This window comes from Penicillium coprophilum (assembly GCF_028826855.1).
Source record: "Penicillium coprophilum strain IBT 35676 chromosome Unknown utg000006l_segment0_segment0, whole genome shotgun sequence".
NCBI classification, from domain to species: Eukaryota; Fungi; Ascomycota; class Eurotiomycetes; order Eurotiales; family Aspergillaceae; genus Penicillium; species Penicillium coprophilum.
In genome coordinates this window covers 3785126-3800027 of record NW_026622725.1, presented here as the reverse complement: position 1 = coordinate 3800027, position 14902 = coordinate 3785126, and the positions used below count along the sequence as shown (strand labels likewise).

At 50.6% G+C, this 14902-nt stretch overlaps 6 protein-coding genes across 6 annotated transcripts; 2 read left to right on the top strand and 4 right to left on the bottom strand.

The window, feature by feature from the left end:
• Nucleotides 1-2: 2 nt before the first annotated feature.
• Nucleotides 3-1468, bottom strand: N7500_010419 (Sds3 domain-containing protein; the record flags this gene model as incomplete). Its single annotated transcript, XM_056681557.1, has 3 exons — nucleotides 3-1022; nucleotides 1084-1231; nucleotides 1302-1468. 3 exons carry the CDS (start codon nucleotides 1466-1468, stop codon nucleotides 3-5), a joined length of 1335 nt encoding a protein of 444 aa, XP_056528939.1.
• A 910-nt stretch (nucleotides 1469-2378) lies between these two features.
• Nucleotides 2379-4118, bottom strand: N7500_010418 (uncharacterized protein; the record flags this gene model as incomplete). Its single annotated transcript, XM_056681556.1, has 2 exons — nucleotides 2379-3430; nucleotides 3482-4118. The coding sequence occupies 2 exons, from the start codon at nucleotides 4116-4118 to the stop codon at nucleotides 2379-2381; spliced, it is 1689 nt and encodes a 562-aa protein (XP_056528938.1).
• Nucleotides 4119-5877: 1759 nt separating this feature from the next.
• N7500_010417 (uncharacterized protein) lies at nucleotides 5878-6732 on the bottom strand (the record flags this gene model as incomplete). Its single annotated transcript, XM_056681555.1, has 1 exon — nucleotides 5878-6732. One exon carries the CDS (start codon nucleotides 6730-6732, stop codon nucleotides 5878-5880), a length of 855 nt encoding a protein of 284 aa, XP_056528937.1.
• Nucleotides 6733-8151: 1419 nt separating this feature from the next.
• Nucleotides 8152-9651, top strand: gel6 (putative 1,3-beta-glucanosyltransferase; the record flags this gene model as incomplete). The annotated part of the gene is made up of 4 exons (XM_056681554.1): nucleotides 8152-8287; nucleotides 8340-8501; nucleotides 8555-8604; nucleotides 8653-9651. 4 exons carry the CDS (start codon nucleotides 8152-8154, stop codon nucleotides 9649-9651), a joined length of 1347 nt encoding a protein of 448 aa, XP_056528936.1.
• Nucleotides 9652-9874: 223 nt separating this feature from the next.
• On the bottom strand, nucleotides 9875-12167 carry N7500_010415 (protein kinase domain-containing protein; the record flags this gene model as incomplete). Its single annotated transcript, XM_056681553.1, has 2 exons — nucleotides 9875-10252; nucleotides 10326-12167. The coding sequence occupies 2 exons, from the start codon at nucleotides 12165-12167 to the stop codon at nucleotides 9875-9877; spliced, it is 2220 nt and encodes a 739-aa protein (XP_056528935.1).
• A 1235-nt stretch (nucleotides 12168-13402) lies between these two features.
• Nucleotides 13403-14368, top strand: N7500_010414 (ADP-glyceromanno-heptose 6-epimerase; the record flags this gene model as incomplete). Its single annotated transcript, XM_056681552.1, has 1 exon — nucleotides 13403-14368. One exon carries the CDS (start codon nucleotides 13403-13405, stop codon nucleotides 14366-14368), a length of 966 nt encoding a protein of 321 aa, XP_056528934.1.
• Between the last annotated feature and the right edge of the window lie 534 nt (nucleotides 14369-14902).

The following is a 14902-nucleotide window of genomic DNA, read 5'->3' as shown; positions in this document are numbered from 1 at the left end:
AGTCAACACCCATTGCGGGGGAAATCCGGGTGCAGTTGACTGAAGACTGCGGGATCGGCTGGGTGGCCATCGAGCGGCTCTGGGGGAGTAGGAAGAGGTGCAGCCACGAGTTCGACAAGAGACGCGTCGATCCAATTAGGTGGTTTGCCGGCGAGACGGCTGATACGAGCGCAGTCGTCATCAACTTCCTCATTCATCAGGGATGTCAAAGGGGGCGCGTTGCCGTTTGGTCGTGCGTGGTGGTTGGAAAGGACGTGGTATGGGAGGATCGGGCGTGTGGCGGGTTTATCAGCCAGGTCAGCTAGGGCACTCAAGGCACTGTGCGCGGCGGTGGTGCGGGTGGATCGGGTAGCGTGGAAGTTGTGGCTGGCGGTGCGCATCATGTCGGCTGCGCTCGGGGTGCCGTTGTCTTCATGGCCTGTACCCTCGGGGGTATCCTCAGCATCGGTATTGTTACCATTTGTCACAGCGCCGGATCCGTGGTCTGGACGCCTGGAGGTAGAGAAGAAGTGAACGGTAGCCAAGTGTGCCTGGTTTGCGTGTGCGTTGAGTTCCTTGTCGGTGAAGAGGGAGTGGATCGAGTAGGCAGGTGCCACCTGCTCCTTTGTGACCTCGGTCTTGTTGCGCTTCGCGGGAGTAGCATCGCCCGTGTCCCGTGCAGGCGACCCAGTGTCGTCCTCCGGAGCCTTGCGCTTGCGCTTGTTCAAATCTGTGATAATCCCATTGCCCAACTCATCGAGGTCAACGCGGTGACGCGTGTGCCGAGTCTTGCGATTGCTGTGAATGCCACCGGGACTGGCAGGATTTGTGATGCTGAACTGGTTGGGGTGGAGGAGCAGAGCATTGGTGTCGGCGATGTCGAGCTGCTCCTTTTCACGCATCAGACGGGCGCGCTTGCCCGAGATATTCTGCATCAATCGCTCGCGAAGGGTGGAAGACAAATGGCGGAATTCTTCTTGTGCGAAGTAAGTGCGGAAATCACGGTCTCGCTGTTGTCTTTCCATAACGTTGTTGTAGTTGTTCTGTAAAGGAAAAAAAGTCACTGATTAGCCAAAGCTTCTTACAGAAAATCAGGGAGCTCACCATCGTCGTGACCAATTCTGCATCTCTCTTTTCCTTAATCTCATTAATCTGCTGCACAAATCTGGAATACCATGATCCAGCAAGGCCAGCCATCTCTTTTGCAAACTTGCTGCCGCCTCCAACAGTGTCCTCAATCAGTGAAGCAATGCTCTCCGCGGAGTCCGGGAGCGGTCCAGTCACGTATGGATCAGCATTGTTGATCAGGGGTCATATCGCACTGGAGTGCGTGCAACTGCTGACGAAACTGGATATCCCGGTTATTGCTGAACTGACCCGTCAGTTCCTGGAGCCGTTCCTGGAGCGCAGTGCGTCGCTTATCGCGTTTCGAGGGTACACCACCAGCCCCGCCGCCGGGGCTGAGGGGCGGAGGGTTTTGGTAGGACATTGAATGTGGCGAGTGTGGATGAGAAAGAGTGGTAGATTGCATCGAGTAGGTGATCGAAGGAAGATGAGATGGGAGGGGTGGGTCACGGTCGAATATGGACGGCAGAATGTTTGGCCGCCCCGAGAATAGGTAGAGGTGAAGACAAGGTCAAGGCAAGGCGAATAAGAGATGAACAATGTCTCGACCTAATTAAGTGAGACTGATGGGAAGAAGTAGAAGGATCAATCGAATGAATCGAGATAATTCGATTGTGCCGTCTTCTATTGTAGTTCGTTGCAATCTACACCCATCTGGAGCTATATACTTCTGCATGGCCGACATGCACAAATTTTACTACAGCTATAGATCATAGCAATTCGAACATTTAATCCAGCACAAAAAGTCAAATTAATTACTCCGCATCGACATATCATTTACCTACGATAGTGCAGGTAAGGTGCGTTCTCGGAATATGTACGTCCCAGTGATGCCTAACAGGCGCCTGATGAAACCATGAGCATGACCCCTACTTATACGAAGTGCTTACACCAGTGATATTCAAGATTACAAAAGAAGCAAACATGAAGTTAATAGCAGATATATTCCCACTGAATCGTGTATATCTATATCCGTCATCAAGACAGAAAAAAAAGATCATAAAACCCGAATCGCCAACAACAACCGGGGTATTCATAGTTCATTCAAAATATTCGCGTGGAAAATGGAACCCACAAACGAGTTCATGCAAGGGCGCGAAAGAGTTATTTCGCACCAGAAAATCGAAATCCAACACCGGGGACACCTCCAAGGGTCCCATGTCATCTTTTGTGAAGGCCGTTTGTTAAAATATGCTATTGCGGAAGAGGGTAGAAGAATGAAAATGGGGGTTCGAGGAGAGAGGGAAAATGTGATCTAGCAATGCTGCAACGATCTAATTCGTTCGACGAATCACGAAGACTCCAAGCTCGACACCATCGCGAGGCTCATTGTCCTCGCAATAGCGTCGCTTGCGGATGCCATCGCAGATCTCACTGAGAAGGCCGGAAGATGTGACTTCCTTGTTGCCCATCATGCCGGAGCATCCGGAGCTTGCGCTTTTGGATGAGCGGCGGCCGTTTTGCCAGTACAGACTGAGCACTTCCTTCATGCGGGCCTTCTCCTGGTGGATGAACCACTCGGCCCAGAGGCTGCGATCGAGGTGGGTCTGTCCGCGGCCTGCATCGGCCACGTGAAATCGGGAGGAGGAATCGTTATCGCTCAATGATTCACAGAGTGCCACAATGTTCGCCTTCATGGTGGCAAAGTCATCCATTTGAGAGACGGATGAGAGTTTGCCGAGATAGCGGCCTACGTCTGCGGACAACTCATTCACCACGACGAGTTGACGGAGCAGAGGGTCGAGGATGGGTCCCAAGTACTGAGACTTGAATGTTGATGCGCCTTTCTTGGTTGGATACACGAAGAGGAGGGAGCCACCATTCGGCGATAGCTCGCTCAAACGGTCAACGAGAAAAGATGGACGGGTACGGCAAAACAAATCACGATACTCTTGGGCGGAGGTTGGGGGAAGATAGCGCTCGAGGACCGAGATGTGAACGCTGCGAGGGGGGACAATGGGCATCGGGGCGTGGGACATTTGCCGTTGAAGGGGCCCACGGAAGTCATGATAAGCGCCCACAACTGCTGCACTGGAGAAAACAGTGGCGTTGAAGTAATCCTCGCTAGCAGCCGGAGAACGAGGAGTGCTGGGAGGAGAGTGGGGGAGATTGGAAAGGCTGAATTGTTCCGGCACTGCGTGGGTGACATTGATATAGGGTGATTGACCAGGTTGCAGGTGGTTGTGGACGGCCTGGACAAGGGAGGGGAAAACACTGTCGGTTTTCGATGCTGATGCAGCCTGATCAGACGTTCTGGGATATGGAAGCGTTTGAGAAACGATTTTGACGGCCTCGCCTCGTGTCTTGCAGAGGGCAAGTGATGATGCTGGAAAAAGGTCAGTTATTGACACTGGGAAAAGCCATGTGGAATGCTTACCAGTCAAGTTAATGCCATGATCCAGCCATGAGCCCACATCCTGCTGGCAATCCATTTCATCCTGGGGCCTAGGGCTACCTCCAGAGCTGGATGACCTATGAGAGAGCCCATCCGATGGGCTACTGAGTGTATCTGAAGCACCGGTGGCAGAGGAATTATCCACACTTGGGTTGTCCATCATGACCATGGATCCCGGGTGGGAGTGTGTATCAAACATCATCATCTCGGACTTGGGGTTCCAGGCAACGTGGATATCCTCGTCTGGTGGCGTGGGGGGTAATGTAGCGGGGTATTCAGATTGATAGTGTGAGTCCCAAGGCGTTGAAGCAGCCAAAGGCCTCGGCCCGCGAGACACAGTGGTTGAAAGACGAAGACGAGAGTCGACCGACCGAGTGCGAGAATCCGAACGATAGGGCGAACCAGGTGAGCGAGGCGAGGCACCGCGTTGATCCCAAGATGGAAAATTTACTGCAACGCTACTCTTTGACAGAAAGCGAGATACCGGCGAGGGTCTTGCTCGAAGAGATCCTTGTGAAGCTCGTCGGCGGATCCTAGCCGGGTTGAGAGTTTCCTGTGTATCTGAGTGTTGGGGGAGATGTGCTCTTGTGTCGAGTTTCACTGTTGGTGGGACATGCATGGTGCGATCGTCAGGAGGGTTGACGGGCCAATACTGTCCATTGCACGAGGAAGTCATTCAGAGTTATCCAACGGACGGAAGATGGTCGGGATAAATCATTCGAATGGGAAGATGACCGCAATATGACCGGGTTCAAGCGGGGAAGAATTTCGAAAGGCCTATAAATTTGACGTTTGAAGAGATGAATATTTTTGGGAGGAGGGGGGGAAGGAAGAAGGGATGAGAGAGAGAAGAAGAAGCAAAAGAGGGCGTGAATTATGGAAATTGACGGGAAGGGAAGAGTGGGTATTAGGTACTTGAGCATAATATGGGCGAATGGGCACTAGACCATGTACTGGGTACTAACTGGGGCAAGGGCTGGGGCCAGACTCTTCAGGTCAGGCAAGTCTAGACCTTTCAAGTCATGGAGTCATCGGTTTCCACCTCTTTTTTTTTTTTTTTTCCTTTTCCTCTTTTGCTGTAAGGGATATAATACTATTAGAATTTTATATATATTAATCTGATAGAACTGAATATAATATTATATAGCCTATAATAATGCAAAGTCCATTGTATAGTCGTGTGTATAAAAATATGTAGTCTAGACCGATGGACTTTCGTCTGGGCTCCACGGGGGGGGTGACGATCACTTTCGGGTGCAACTTGGAACATTTAAATAATGTATGGGATATACAGTCGAATATAAATATGAATATATTTGAAGTCCTCATTACCCGAACCAGACTTAAGCATAGCACTAGGACCTTAGACAGTTATCACTCCCAATGCGGCCTAAGCCTTGGGTTTCACAAGTCGCCGGTACCACCGATTGGCTGTGGAGCGTGGGCCTAGACGAAGTACCGAGTACTTACTTCACAGATATGTAGTCCTCCGTTTCCGGGAGGGTTGGGCATATACTTGTTTTTCAAACGTACAAGCGGAAGTATAGGCTACCACAATATGGAATAATATATATCGGCAGTTCAAAGTTCAGTGCCTAGTTCGCAGCAAGTTCGCATTTGAAGAGAATCTTGGAATTGAAACCCCATATTCAGATCCAGCCTAAACGTTGGGACCGTTTTAATTTCCACTGTACGCCTCGATCTGGTTCACTTCCCTGCCATCTCCGGCTTGATCCACCGTCTCACATAAAGTATATTGCCACGGCATTAGATTAATTGCAGACCATGCCATGTATACGTACGAATTAGATTTAAGAATATATATATGCTACGTGGAGTTTACTGCAGGGTTAATATATATAACCCTAGAAAAACCCATCAAATCAAACAGTACACGTCAACTTCATATTATGTGCTTTCGCATTACTTGATAGCAACCCTGGAAAGTAGATTATGATTAAAATTATATATATCACTATAGTCACTGTCAAAAATGACCAAAATATCACATCATCCTCGGCTATACAGCCCGATTCCCACTTGGGAATATCTTCCATGGAGTGTTTCTCATCCACGGCTCTGGGTCTGATTGCATCACAGCGGACTCCTGATCCGCGACCCTTGCATACCGATATAGTTTCGGTCGCGTGGAGCCGCGAGGGCCATGTGTTCCGCAAGTGATCAGGGAATTGACAGGCGCGAAATCCGCGATGGGAGTCTGGGTACGTAGATTCACAAGTTCCGTAGACACTTTTCACGAATCCCGGGTCCAATCGGTGGCGGGCTGGTTCTGGGAAACAGTCCCGGTATGGAGCGACAGCTTGGTTGAGAGAAAAATGCATGTGGCGAGAGTCTCACCATAGCCCAGCAGATCTCTCTCACGAAGTCAGCGACCGGCGCCGAGACTGGGTCGCAGTAGTGCAGCCGGCCAGCGGCTGGGTCATATCCGAGCAATTCCACAGAAACGAGGAGCGATATCTCTGCTCCTCCCGCGTGAGGCGGACCTGTTTCCGCGCGAAACTCGAAGGCTTCAAGGGGATTGTGCAGGACGTGGAACGATTACCGTAAGCAGACATGGGGTTCTTTGTGAGCGACGGATTCACCCGAGCCGGGTTATCGAGTGTCACGCTGAGCTCGTAGCACTGACGAATGAGCTGCTGCACCCCTTCCGTCAAACGGGAAGCGCGTTCCTCGATATCCGGCCAGAAAGCATCGCCCCAAAAGGGGTCTTCACAGACTGCCGTCTCCAGGGCATTCAGCCAGCACTGGAAGCCGGAACGGGCGCCCGCGAGCTGCGAGGCGACAGTGACGAATCGGATTGTTGGCTCGGAGTGTAACACGTGCTGGACGATACAGGCCGGACAGCGGGCTGTGAGGTACCAGTCGTGTTCTTCTGTGAGGATGCAATTCAGCCAGGCGAAAGCACTGCGGGCTTCTCCGCGGAATGCACGTTCGGGCTCGGCGCCTTTCTGGGTTGGGAGGGTACGGGCCGCGATGCGCTCGGCTTGGTGGTTGATTAGGAAAAGGGGGACGAGGAGGGTGTGGATGATGTCGCGGTGGAGGCGGAAGGTTTCTTGCTCGGTGGCGGTGCAGGAGTGTCGATGACCGGCACAGAAGCTTGGTCGTTCCATCCCGCATTCTTGGCGGCGAAGTTGTTCGCGCATTACTCGAAAGGCTTCATTGCGCTCTAGCTCGACCTGCTGGTGTCGGGAGATGTGAAAAGGGGATGCCATTGTGGATGATTTTATGAGTATATATTTGATCGGAGGTGTTATAGAATCATGTCGAGATATAAGAACCAGGTACAGGGGTCGAGTTGAAGTCCATCGAAAAAAGATCGAGGACCGGATGCGGGCTAGATATTATATTTTCCCCCCTTTGCGGAAACGTCATCAACAGACTCTCCCGTTTCGGGTGCCAAGTCCAAAGGAAAGCCCAGACGATCCCAATGGAGGGCTCCACTAGCTGACGAACACTTTGCGTACGGCGATGATCATTGGTGGATATGTCGGAATGAAGTGGAGGAGTGGAGATTGGAGAGAGTCTGGACTGTTGCACTTTTGTGTTGGCAAGAGACGTTTATAGATCGATTCGAGTAACATAACGCAATGTTGTAGCTATAGATGTGACATGATCTTACTACCTCTCTCCTACTTTTGACGTTCCCATCCCCTATAACAAATCCAAAATACTCGCAAAAATCGCTCTCCTTATCTCGCAATGACCTCGCTCTAGACCCCCGTGGCGAGCTCCGAAAACCGCCCAGTGGGGTAACGTGGCAGCAATTTTAAAACGATTCAATGTTTGGATATAGCGTTATTGCTAGCGTTGATACGAGTGCATTAGGGGTCTTGATCTTGATATCTGCCCAACAGGGGTCTCGTGAACAAAGAGAGAATTTTAAATTTGCTGCGTGCCAGGTTTTGAACGGACTATCTTTCCCCTGTCTAGTAAGAGTGGATATAACATGAATAGCAGTGATTGACATGAGGGAATACAATGCCCGAGATGTTAACACGGAGTACAACATACGAAGTACACATGTTGTAGATGTTGTACATGGATGGAGTACGTACCAAAGTGGTTGATATGGTTTGTCTTATATGTCTCACAAGTATTTTTATACGGTGATATTTATAGTATAGGGGCGAACTTGGATTCTGAGGTAAAATAGGTTGAGTTTCACCTGTTTAATTTGATTTCTGTTGTAGAGACTGCACATCTTCTACCTACTTGAGTATATGTCTCTGGATCTCGAGATGTGTGTGATAGGGGTTAGGGCTGGGCCCCAACACCAGGAAGAGTACTCCGTAAACAATCAACAATCAACAATCAACACAGCAACACAGCAACACAGCAGTCAATAGACTCATGTCAACATGTCTTGTAAATTCTAGCTCGTACTTTGAACATTACTGAGACCTCTAAGCTTTAAAAACAAATCAATGGAATGCCCTAGGAATGAAACCAAACACCGCAGATCTGGTTGCTGTAGTCCCAAATCAAGGAACAGCCATTTTATGTTTCAGCTCTTTCCCTTGTAATTTGGTTTGCACTTCCCCTTCATCGCGGGTGTCAACAGCTGGGCTTTTTATTTTCTTTTCTCTTCTCTTCCAGCCTGTTTCTATTCAAGTCTCGTTAATTTTCACATCATGTTTTCATCTCTAGCATTTTCGGTGCCATTGCTACTCGCTGGGTTACAAGCTACCGCTGTGGGCGCAATCTCGCCCATTTCGGCTGTTGGCAACAAGTTTTTCTACGAGAACGGAACCCAGTTCTACATCAAGGGTACCTAGAATCCAATCCTCTAGGTATCTTCTTTCCTGACTGACTCGAATAGGCATCGCTTATCAGCTTACCCCAAGTGACCCGCTCATCGACACTGCCCAATGCAAGCGGGATATCGCCCGTATGTCCGAGCTGGGCACCAATGCGATCCGTGTGTACCACGTGGATCCCCATGGTGATCACAAGGGCTGTATGTCGGCACTGGCGGATGCTGGTATGGTTGATTCCATTTCCCAGGGTCTAGATGCATATTGATGTGTTGTCTAGGAATCCACCTGTTCGTCGATTTGGACACTTTCAATACCCAGATCGAACAGGTTGGTCCACTTTCCCCTCATGTGGATCCCATATACTGACGATCACAGACCGAGCCTCACTGGAATCAGACCCAGTTTGATGCCTTCAAGGCGGTGCTCGATGAGTTCCAAAAGTTCGACAACACTGCCGGTGTCTTGGTCGGAAACGAGGTACTCACCACGGCCGATGGCTCGGCCGCTGCTCCCTACGTCTTGGCGGCTGCCCGCGACATCAAGGCCTACCGTGATAAGAAGGGCTATCGCGAGATTCCTGTTGGTTACTCGGCGGCCGATATTGCCGATCTGAGACCCATGCTCCAGAACTACATGGCCTGTTCCAAGGATGCAGCCGATCGCTTGGACTTTTACTCGCTGAATGCCTACGAGTGGTGTGGTTCATCCAGCTACGAACAGTCCGGATACAACATTCTGCAGAAGAACGCGACTGATTACCCCATCCCTATCTTCTTCTCCGAGACCGGCTGCAACACCCCCTCACCTCGTACTTTTGAGGATCAGGCTGCCATCTTTGGTGAGCACATGTCTGATACTTGGTCCGGGTCCATCATCTATGAGTGGATCGAGGAGACCAACGACTATGGATTGATCAGCTATGGTCCCTCTGTGGACGCTGCGACTGCGACTGCGAAATCCATCGAGGATGGCTTCACTCGCAAGGGCACCCCAACGCCTGTGTCACCTGATTTCAACAACCTCAAGTCTCAGTGGGCTACTCTGAACCCGACCGGCGTTGCTCTTTCCGCCTACCGGAAGAGCGCGTCCAGCCTGACTGGCATCGAGTGCCCTGCCTCGACCTCCGGTGGATGGGCAATTGACCCAAGCTCACCGCTTCCTACCTTGGGACAGACCTATACAAAGGGATCTCATTCCACAACGACGACCGGTAAGGACATCAACAAGGCCGAGACAACCGGCTCTCCCTCTGCATCGGCCACAAAGGAAGGCGCTGCCCATGCCGTGACCGTCGGCTCGCCGGCCACTGAGCGCCTGCTCGCTGGATCCTTGGTGCTGTCTGGTTTGTTGGGTGTTGTTGCCCTCTGGCTTTGATTTGTTCTTTTCTTCCCGACCATTGTCGGTTGCTTGAGCCATTGTATTGATATGCATCACAAAATTGGGATAGATGAGTTCGACCGAGTCACTGCATGATATATTGGAGTCGGCGTGCTGTTTGCATACAGATGTTATCTCAGGTCTGTCTTTCACGAAGCATGAAGTGTACACAAGAAACGAATTATTAGTGACTGAACTATGACATTATCGTACACCCTCATTATTTCAACGTCAATCCTTCTACCCCAGTAATGTTCATATCCAACTCCGGTAGATACAGCTGAGGCAAGGCCTGGTCCACACGTATGTCATGCTCTTCAAACTCCGACACATCCCCTTCCTCAGCATCAAGATCAAACAAATGTCCATCCTCAACGTTACTCTCACTTTCACTCCCACCATCCCCAAACCCAAAATCAAACTCCGAAACAGATTCCGAAACAGACCCGGACTCAGAAGCCCCGGGAACCGCAGACCCAACACTCCCCCCAAGCCGCGTCTCCCGAATAATTTCCAACCCATGATTCCCATTCCCATCTCCGTTCCCATTCCCATCTCCATCCCCATCCCCATCCTTCCCTCTCTCCTTCCCTTTCCCCTTCCCACAATGTAAAACCCCCTTCCACCCCCCACGCCCCCCTCTCAACAGCATCTGCAAACCCCCTCCGCACCCTCCTAGCAAGCGGTCTCTTCCCCGCCTCAACCTCAAGCATAGCCCGAATGACAATCAGCATCCTCGGCACTGCCCAGAAAACCATATCAGATCGTCGTTCCCGTCGACACCGTTTCAACGCATCGCCCTCTAACAATGCAATCCACGATTGAACCTGAACGACATTCCGCGCGAGGTGAAAGGATGCATCTGCTATTCCGCCGCCGCGACCGGCAGATCTGTTTCGGGCGCTGCGGTGGGCGGCGAAGGAGGGGAGGGTTCTTTTGTGGAGGGTTGTTAGGATGTCGAGGGTTGTTGCTGCGAGGGAGAATATGTCTGCTGGGGCATTTGGGGATGTGGGGTTGGATTTAGAGGGAGGATGGGAGGGGATGATTGTTGTGAAGGATGGGGTTAGGGATTGGGTTGATTTTGAGTGGCGGAGGGAGATTTGTGGTGGGCAGAGGGAAGGGGTTTGTTGGTTTGAGGATGATTGTGCTGTTGATGCTGAAGAGGATGTGGAGGTTGAGATTATTGATTGAGGCCGTGGGTTTTTTCTTAGGGGCCAGAAGGATGTTAGGCGGTGCTTTTTTGGCTGGGGGGATGTTGCTGTTGCGTCTGTGTAGATCGAGGAGGCCGTTGAGGAGGCCCCCGAGGATGAAGAGGAGGATGAGAAGGAGAGGGAGAAGTGGGATGGGGAGTTTGGTAGGCCGATGTGGATGACTGTTCGTTTTGAGGATGCCGAGTTTGGTCTTGTGTCTGCAGATGGAGGTTGGTTCTCGTTCAAGGGGGAGAGGGCTAGACGAGTTGGTCTTTGTCTGCGCTTTGTACGTCCTCCTGAGGGCTGGAGTGTTTGCGTGGGCTGTGGTTGCTTTTGGATGACTGGAGCCGAGGGACGAGTCCAGCGCTCTGGTGCAGAGTAATTGTATGCCTCGAGGTCGTTGACATGTGGTGGAGTTAGGAGGGAGTCGAGTGCTTGGAACTGACCGAGGCAGATGTGGAAGTTTTCATCGATGAAGATGTTGGAAGGACGGATTGCGCCGTGGGAGTGGCCTCGTGCATGCAGCCAGCAGACTGCTGATGCAAGACAGTGCGGCCAAGTGATCAAGATCTGACGACGTTGCTCTTTGTCCAGCCGTTTGAAGGACACCGGTTCGTCTGTCAGGAAGCTGTGTAGGTTTCGATCTGCGGTTGCGCCGGTGAACAACACGGAGACACTATCGTCTTTCAGATACGAGGCGTAGACAGAGACAATATGCTCATGGGACAGTCTTTTCAGGTTTCGGATCTCAGCGAGAACCTCCTCCGCCGAGAAGAAATAGGGCGCGCCACCGACTTGCACTTGAGTCCGCATGTAGACTCGACAGACCGAGCCAGCGAGAACAACCCTGTCGACCGTATCACCACGTCCGTGTATTCCGCTGGTGTTTGTGCGCACCGCCTCGACGGGGACACCCTCATTCTCTGTATAGACGACATGGTCCCCCTCCGCAATACCACGGACGAGGAAGCGCCATTGAGCATGAAAGAAACTCGCTTCGAGGGCGAGGTCTTCCCCGTCCGGGGATAAGTGGAGTAAATCCACACTATGTTGAGCGACAGGTAGATCATCGTCGTCGCAGGATTCATCGACTAGCGCGAAGATCCGATCGGGGATACCGATAGCATCGAGGATCATAAATACACGGGCGGCTTTAGTGAGGATCCATTCCATATAGGTTCCACTGGTCAATCCTTCGCCCCAGTCTGGTAATTCAAAGAGACGTGGGATATTCTCTGGTCGCAGACGACTGAGGACATACTTTGTGTCGAGGGTTGCTTTGATGCGGTCCTCGGGCCACCATAGTGAGCTGTGTTGAGCCATGACATTTACAGGATGCGCAGGAGAGAAGATGAATATAAGGTAGCATATCCGGCGCGGCTGTCAACGGTTTCTCCTAATGGAAGCCTACTGGTGGATAGCTTATCTCGACCGCAAGGTGAAGACCTCGGTAGTCTTCAATAGCTCGAAACCAATTTAGAGTTGACCAAAGTACAAATCTCCATACCGTGTTGGTGTAGGGTTTAGCTTAGAAATGGCTATAAACTCATTGTCAGCCAATCTAGGGCTAGAGGCTTATCTCTGGGTTGAGAGATAACATGTCGACTGTCATATGCATAGATCTATTTATTGGGCAAATGCGGTTGCAAGGAGCTGAAAGATCCAATAAATGTATTGATTTAGCCATAAATAGTTTGTACAGTGCATATGTATCTGGTGCATCTGTCAGATCGCTGCGGAGAACTGCGATCCCTTTCTCCGGAGTATACCTATCTTCAGTGGGTTTCTTCAACGCAAGGACCGGAGAAATAAGTGAGCACTGGCGTTAATTCAAACCAAAATCGCCGTTGTTACTCCGTAGATAACCCCTTATCCAACCATAATCATTACCATTTGTGGCCCCATCTCATTTTGTAGTCTAGAAGGATCAACTGGGGATGGCTAACGCGGCTAATAACAGTTGGGTGATCGGAGTTGAAGCCGAGCCAAGAGACTCGGCTATCTAAAAATGGCAGGCATGCCGACATTCCAACACTTTCTGAACACGATAGCTCCATTTCATATTCGTCAAATGGGCTGAGGCTGACAGTCTTTAATTGGACCTGTGTCCAATCAAGTTTGGATTCGTCAGATGGAGAAAAGAAAAAAGTCCCAGCAGCATCGGCAAGAATATTCCGGACTGTCAGATGTGATCTAACTTCGACCCTAGGGGAAGTATTTGTGATATAGGGATCTATATCTTCATTTTCAGGTTCCTAGTACCAAATCCGAGCTTTGAAGTACCTGTTAACTTATGTGATAGAAACTACACACAAGTTGCTAGAAACGCAGCAGAACAGCTAAATAGGCAGTTCCATCTCTTTCTGATTACTCTCATCTATACCCTCACGTTTGTGAAGTCGACAAGTGATGAGGCCGATGAGACACAGCCTGGTCCTAAGATGTCGCCGTGTCTTCCCTCGCTCCTTCCACTTTGGTAAACGTCTCCCCCATCACTCTCAACTCGATCTTCACCCTCCCCTTCTGCTCTTCATCACCTTCAAATCAAATCTCCCAAAATGATCGTGGTCACGGGTGGAGCTGGCTTTGTCGGTTCCAACATCATCAAGGAGTTGAACAACCGCGGTGTGACCAACATCGTGGTGGTCGACGACATGACTGATGGATCCAAGTTTCGCAACCTGGTCACCTGTAAAGTAGCCGATTACATCGACGCGGCAGCCTTCCGTGAATCGATTCGGACCAAAACCTTTCATCATCGTCCCCGCGTCATCTTCCACTATGGTGCCATCTCGTCCATCACCGAAACCAACGGCAAGAAAATGCTGGACGCTAACTTCACCTACTCCAAGGAGCTCTTCCAGTGGTGCAAAAACCAGGGTGTTCGCTTCATCTACGCCTCATCCGCTGCCGTGTATGGAAACAAAACTACCTTCATCGAGGGGAACGCCCAGGAAGCTCCTCTGAACGTCTATGGATACTCCAAGTTGCTGTTTGATGAGTATGTCATCAAGAACTCCGACGCTCGCTCCCCCCAATGCGCCGGACTGCGGCTTTTCAACGTTTACGGACCCGGCGAACAGCATCGGGATGCGGTCCCTAGCACCGTGTATCAGTTTTACGAAAAGCGCAAATCATACAAAGCCATTGAACTCTTTGGTGAATACGCCGGAGTTGAGGCTGGACAACAGAAGCGGGACTTTGTCCACGTCGAGGACGTCGCCCGCCTGAACTGTTGGTTCCTTGACCACCCGGAAGTCAGCGGTATCTATAACGTTGGCACTGGTATTGCAAGCAGCTTCCATGACGTGGCCATGGAAGTCGCTAAGCATTTCGGCAACCCCGAGGGTTACATCAAATTCGTTCCCTTCCCAGCAGAGCTAAAAGGCAGGTACCAGAGTTTCACCTGCGCCGATATATCGAAGCTCCGTCGGGCTGGCTCTGTGCTGCGTTTCCGAAGCATCAAGGAAGGGATTAAGGATTACATGGAGTGGCTTGAAAACAATGAAGGTTTGGATCGCTAATTGTTGCACCAAGCATGATTACACCCAGCAGCCCGGGTGCGACAATATGGTCAATTTCCTTCTGCGTGACAGACAGCCTTTATCTTTTAAGCCGGCATGGGGCAATTGATCCGGCTTACCAAAATTTCTTCATATTTGGGGATCCAAATATACTTAATTTAACTCAAAGGGAAAAAGTGCGGAAACGACAATAGGGCAAACAACCTTGAGACGGTCAACCTTCATGCCTGGATTGAGATTTCTAGATCAATTAGGTAGCAATAGTTTCCACATGAAGAGATTTTCGAACGAGGTCTCCTCTAGGCAGTGTGGTATAGTCTGCCTTGAGCTTCCCCACTACTTCATTTTGAGTCATATAAGATCTCTCCTCCCTTTCTCCATGTTTTCGACCTATCCTCTGTAAACCACAAGAATTTATCATACATCATTTATATGTTGAACTTCACAGTGCCACTGCCCTAGGTAAAGATGTACATATATTGATAACCGTTTCTCCTTCCTCTTTGGGGTTAGGGGGCTCTTGAGTCAGGTACT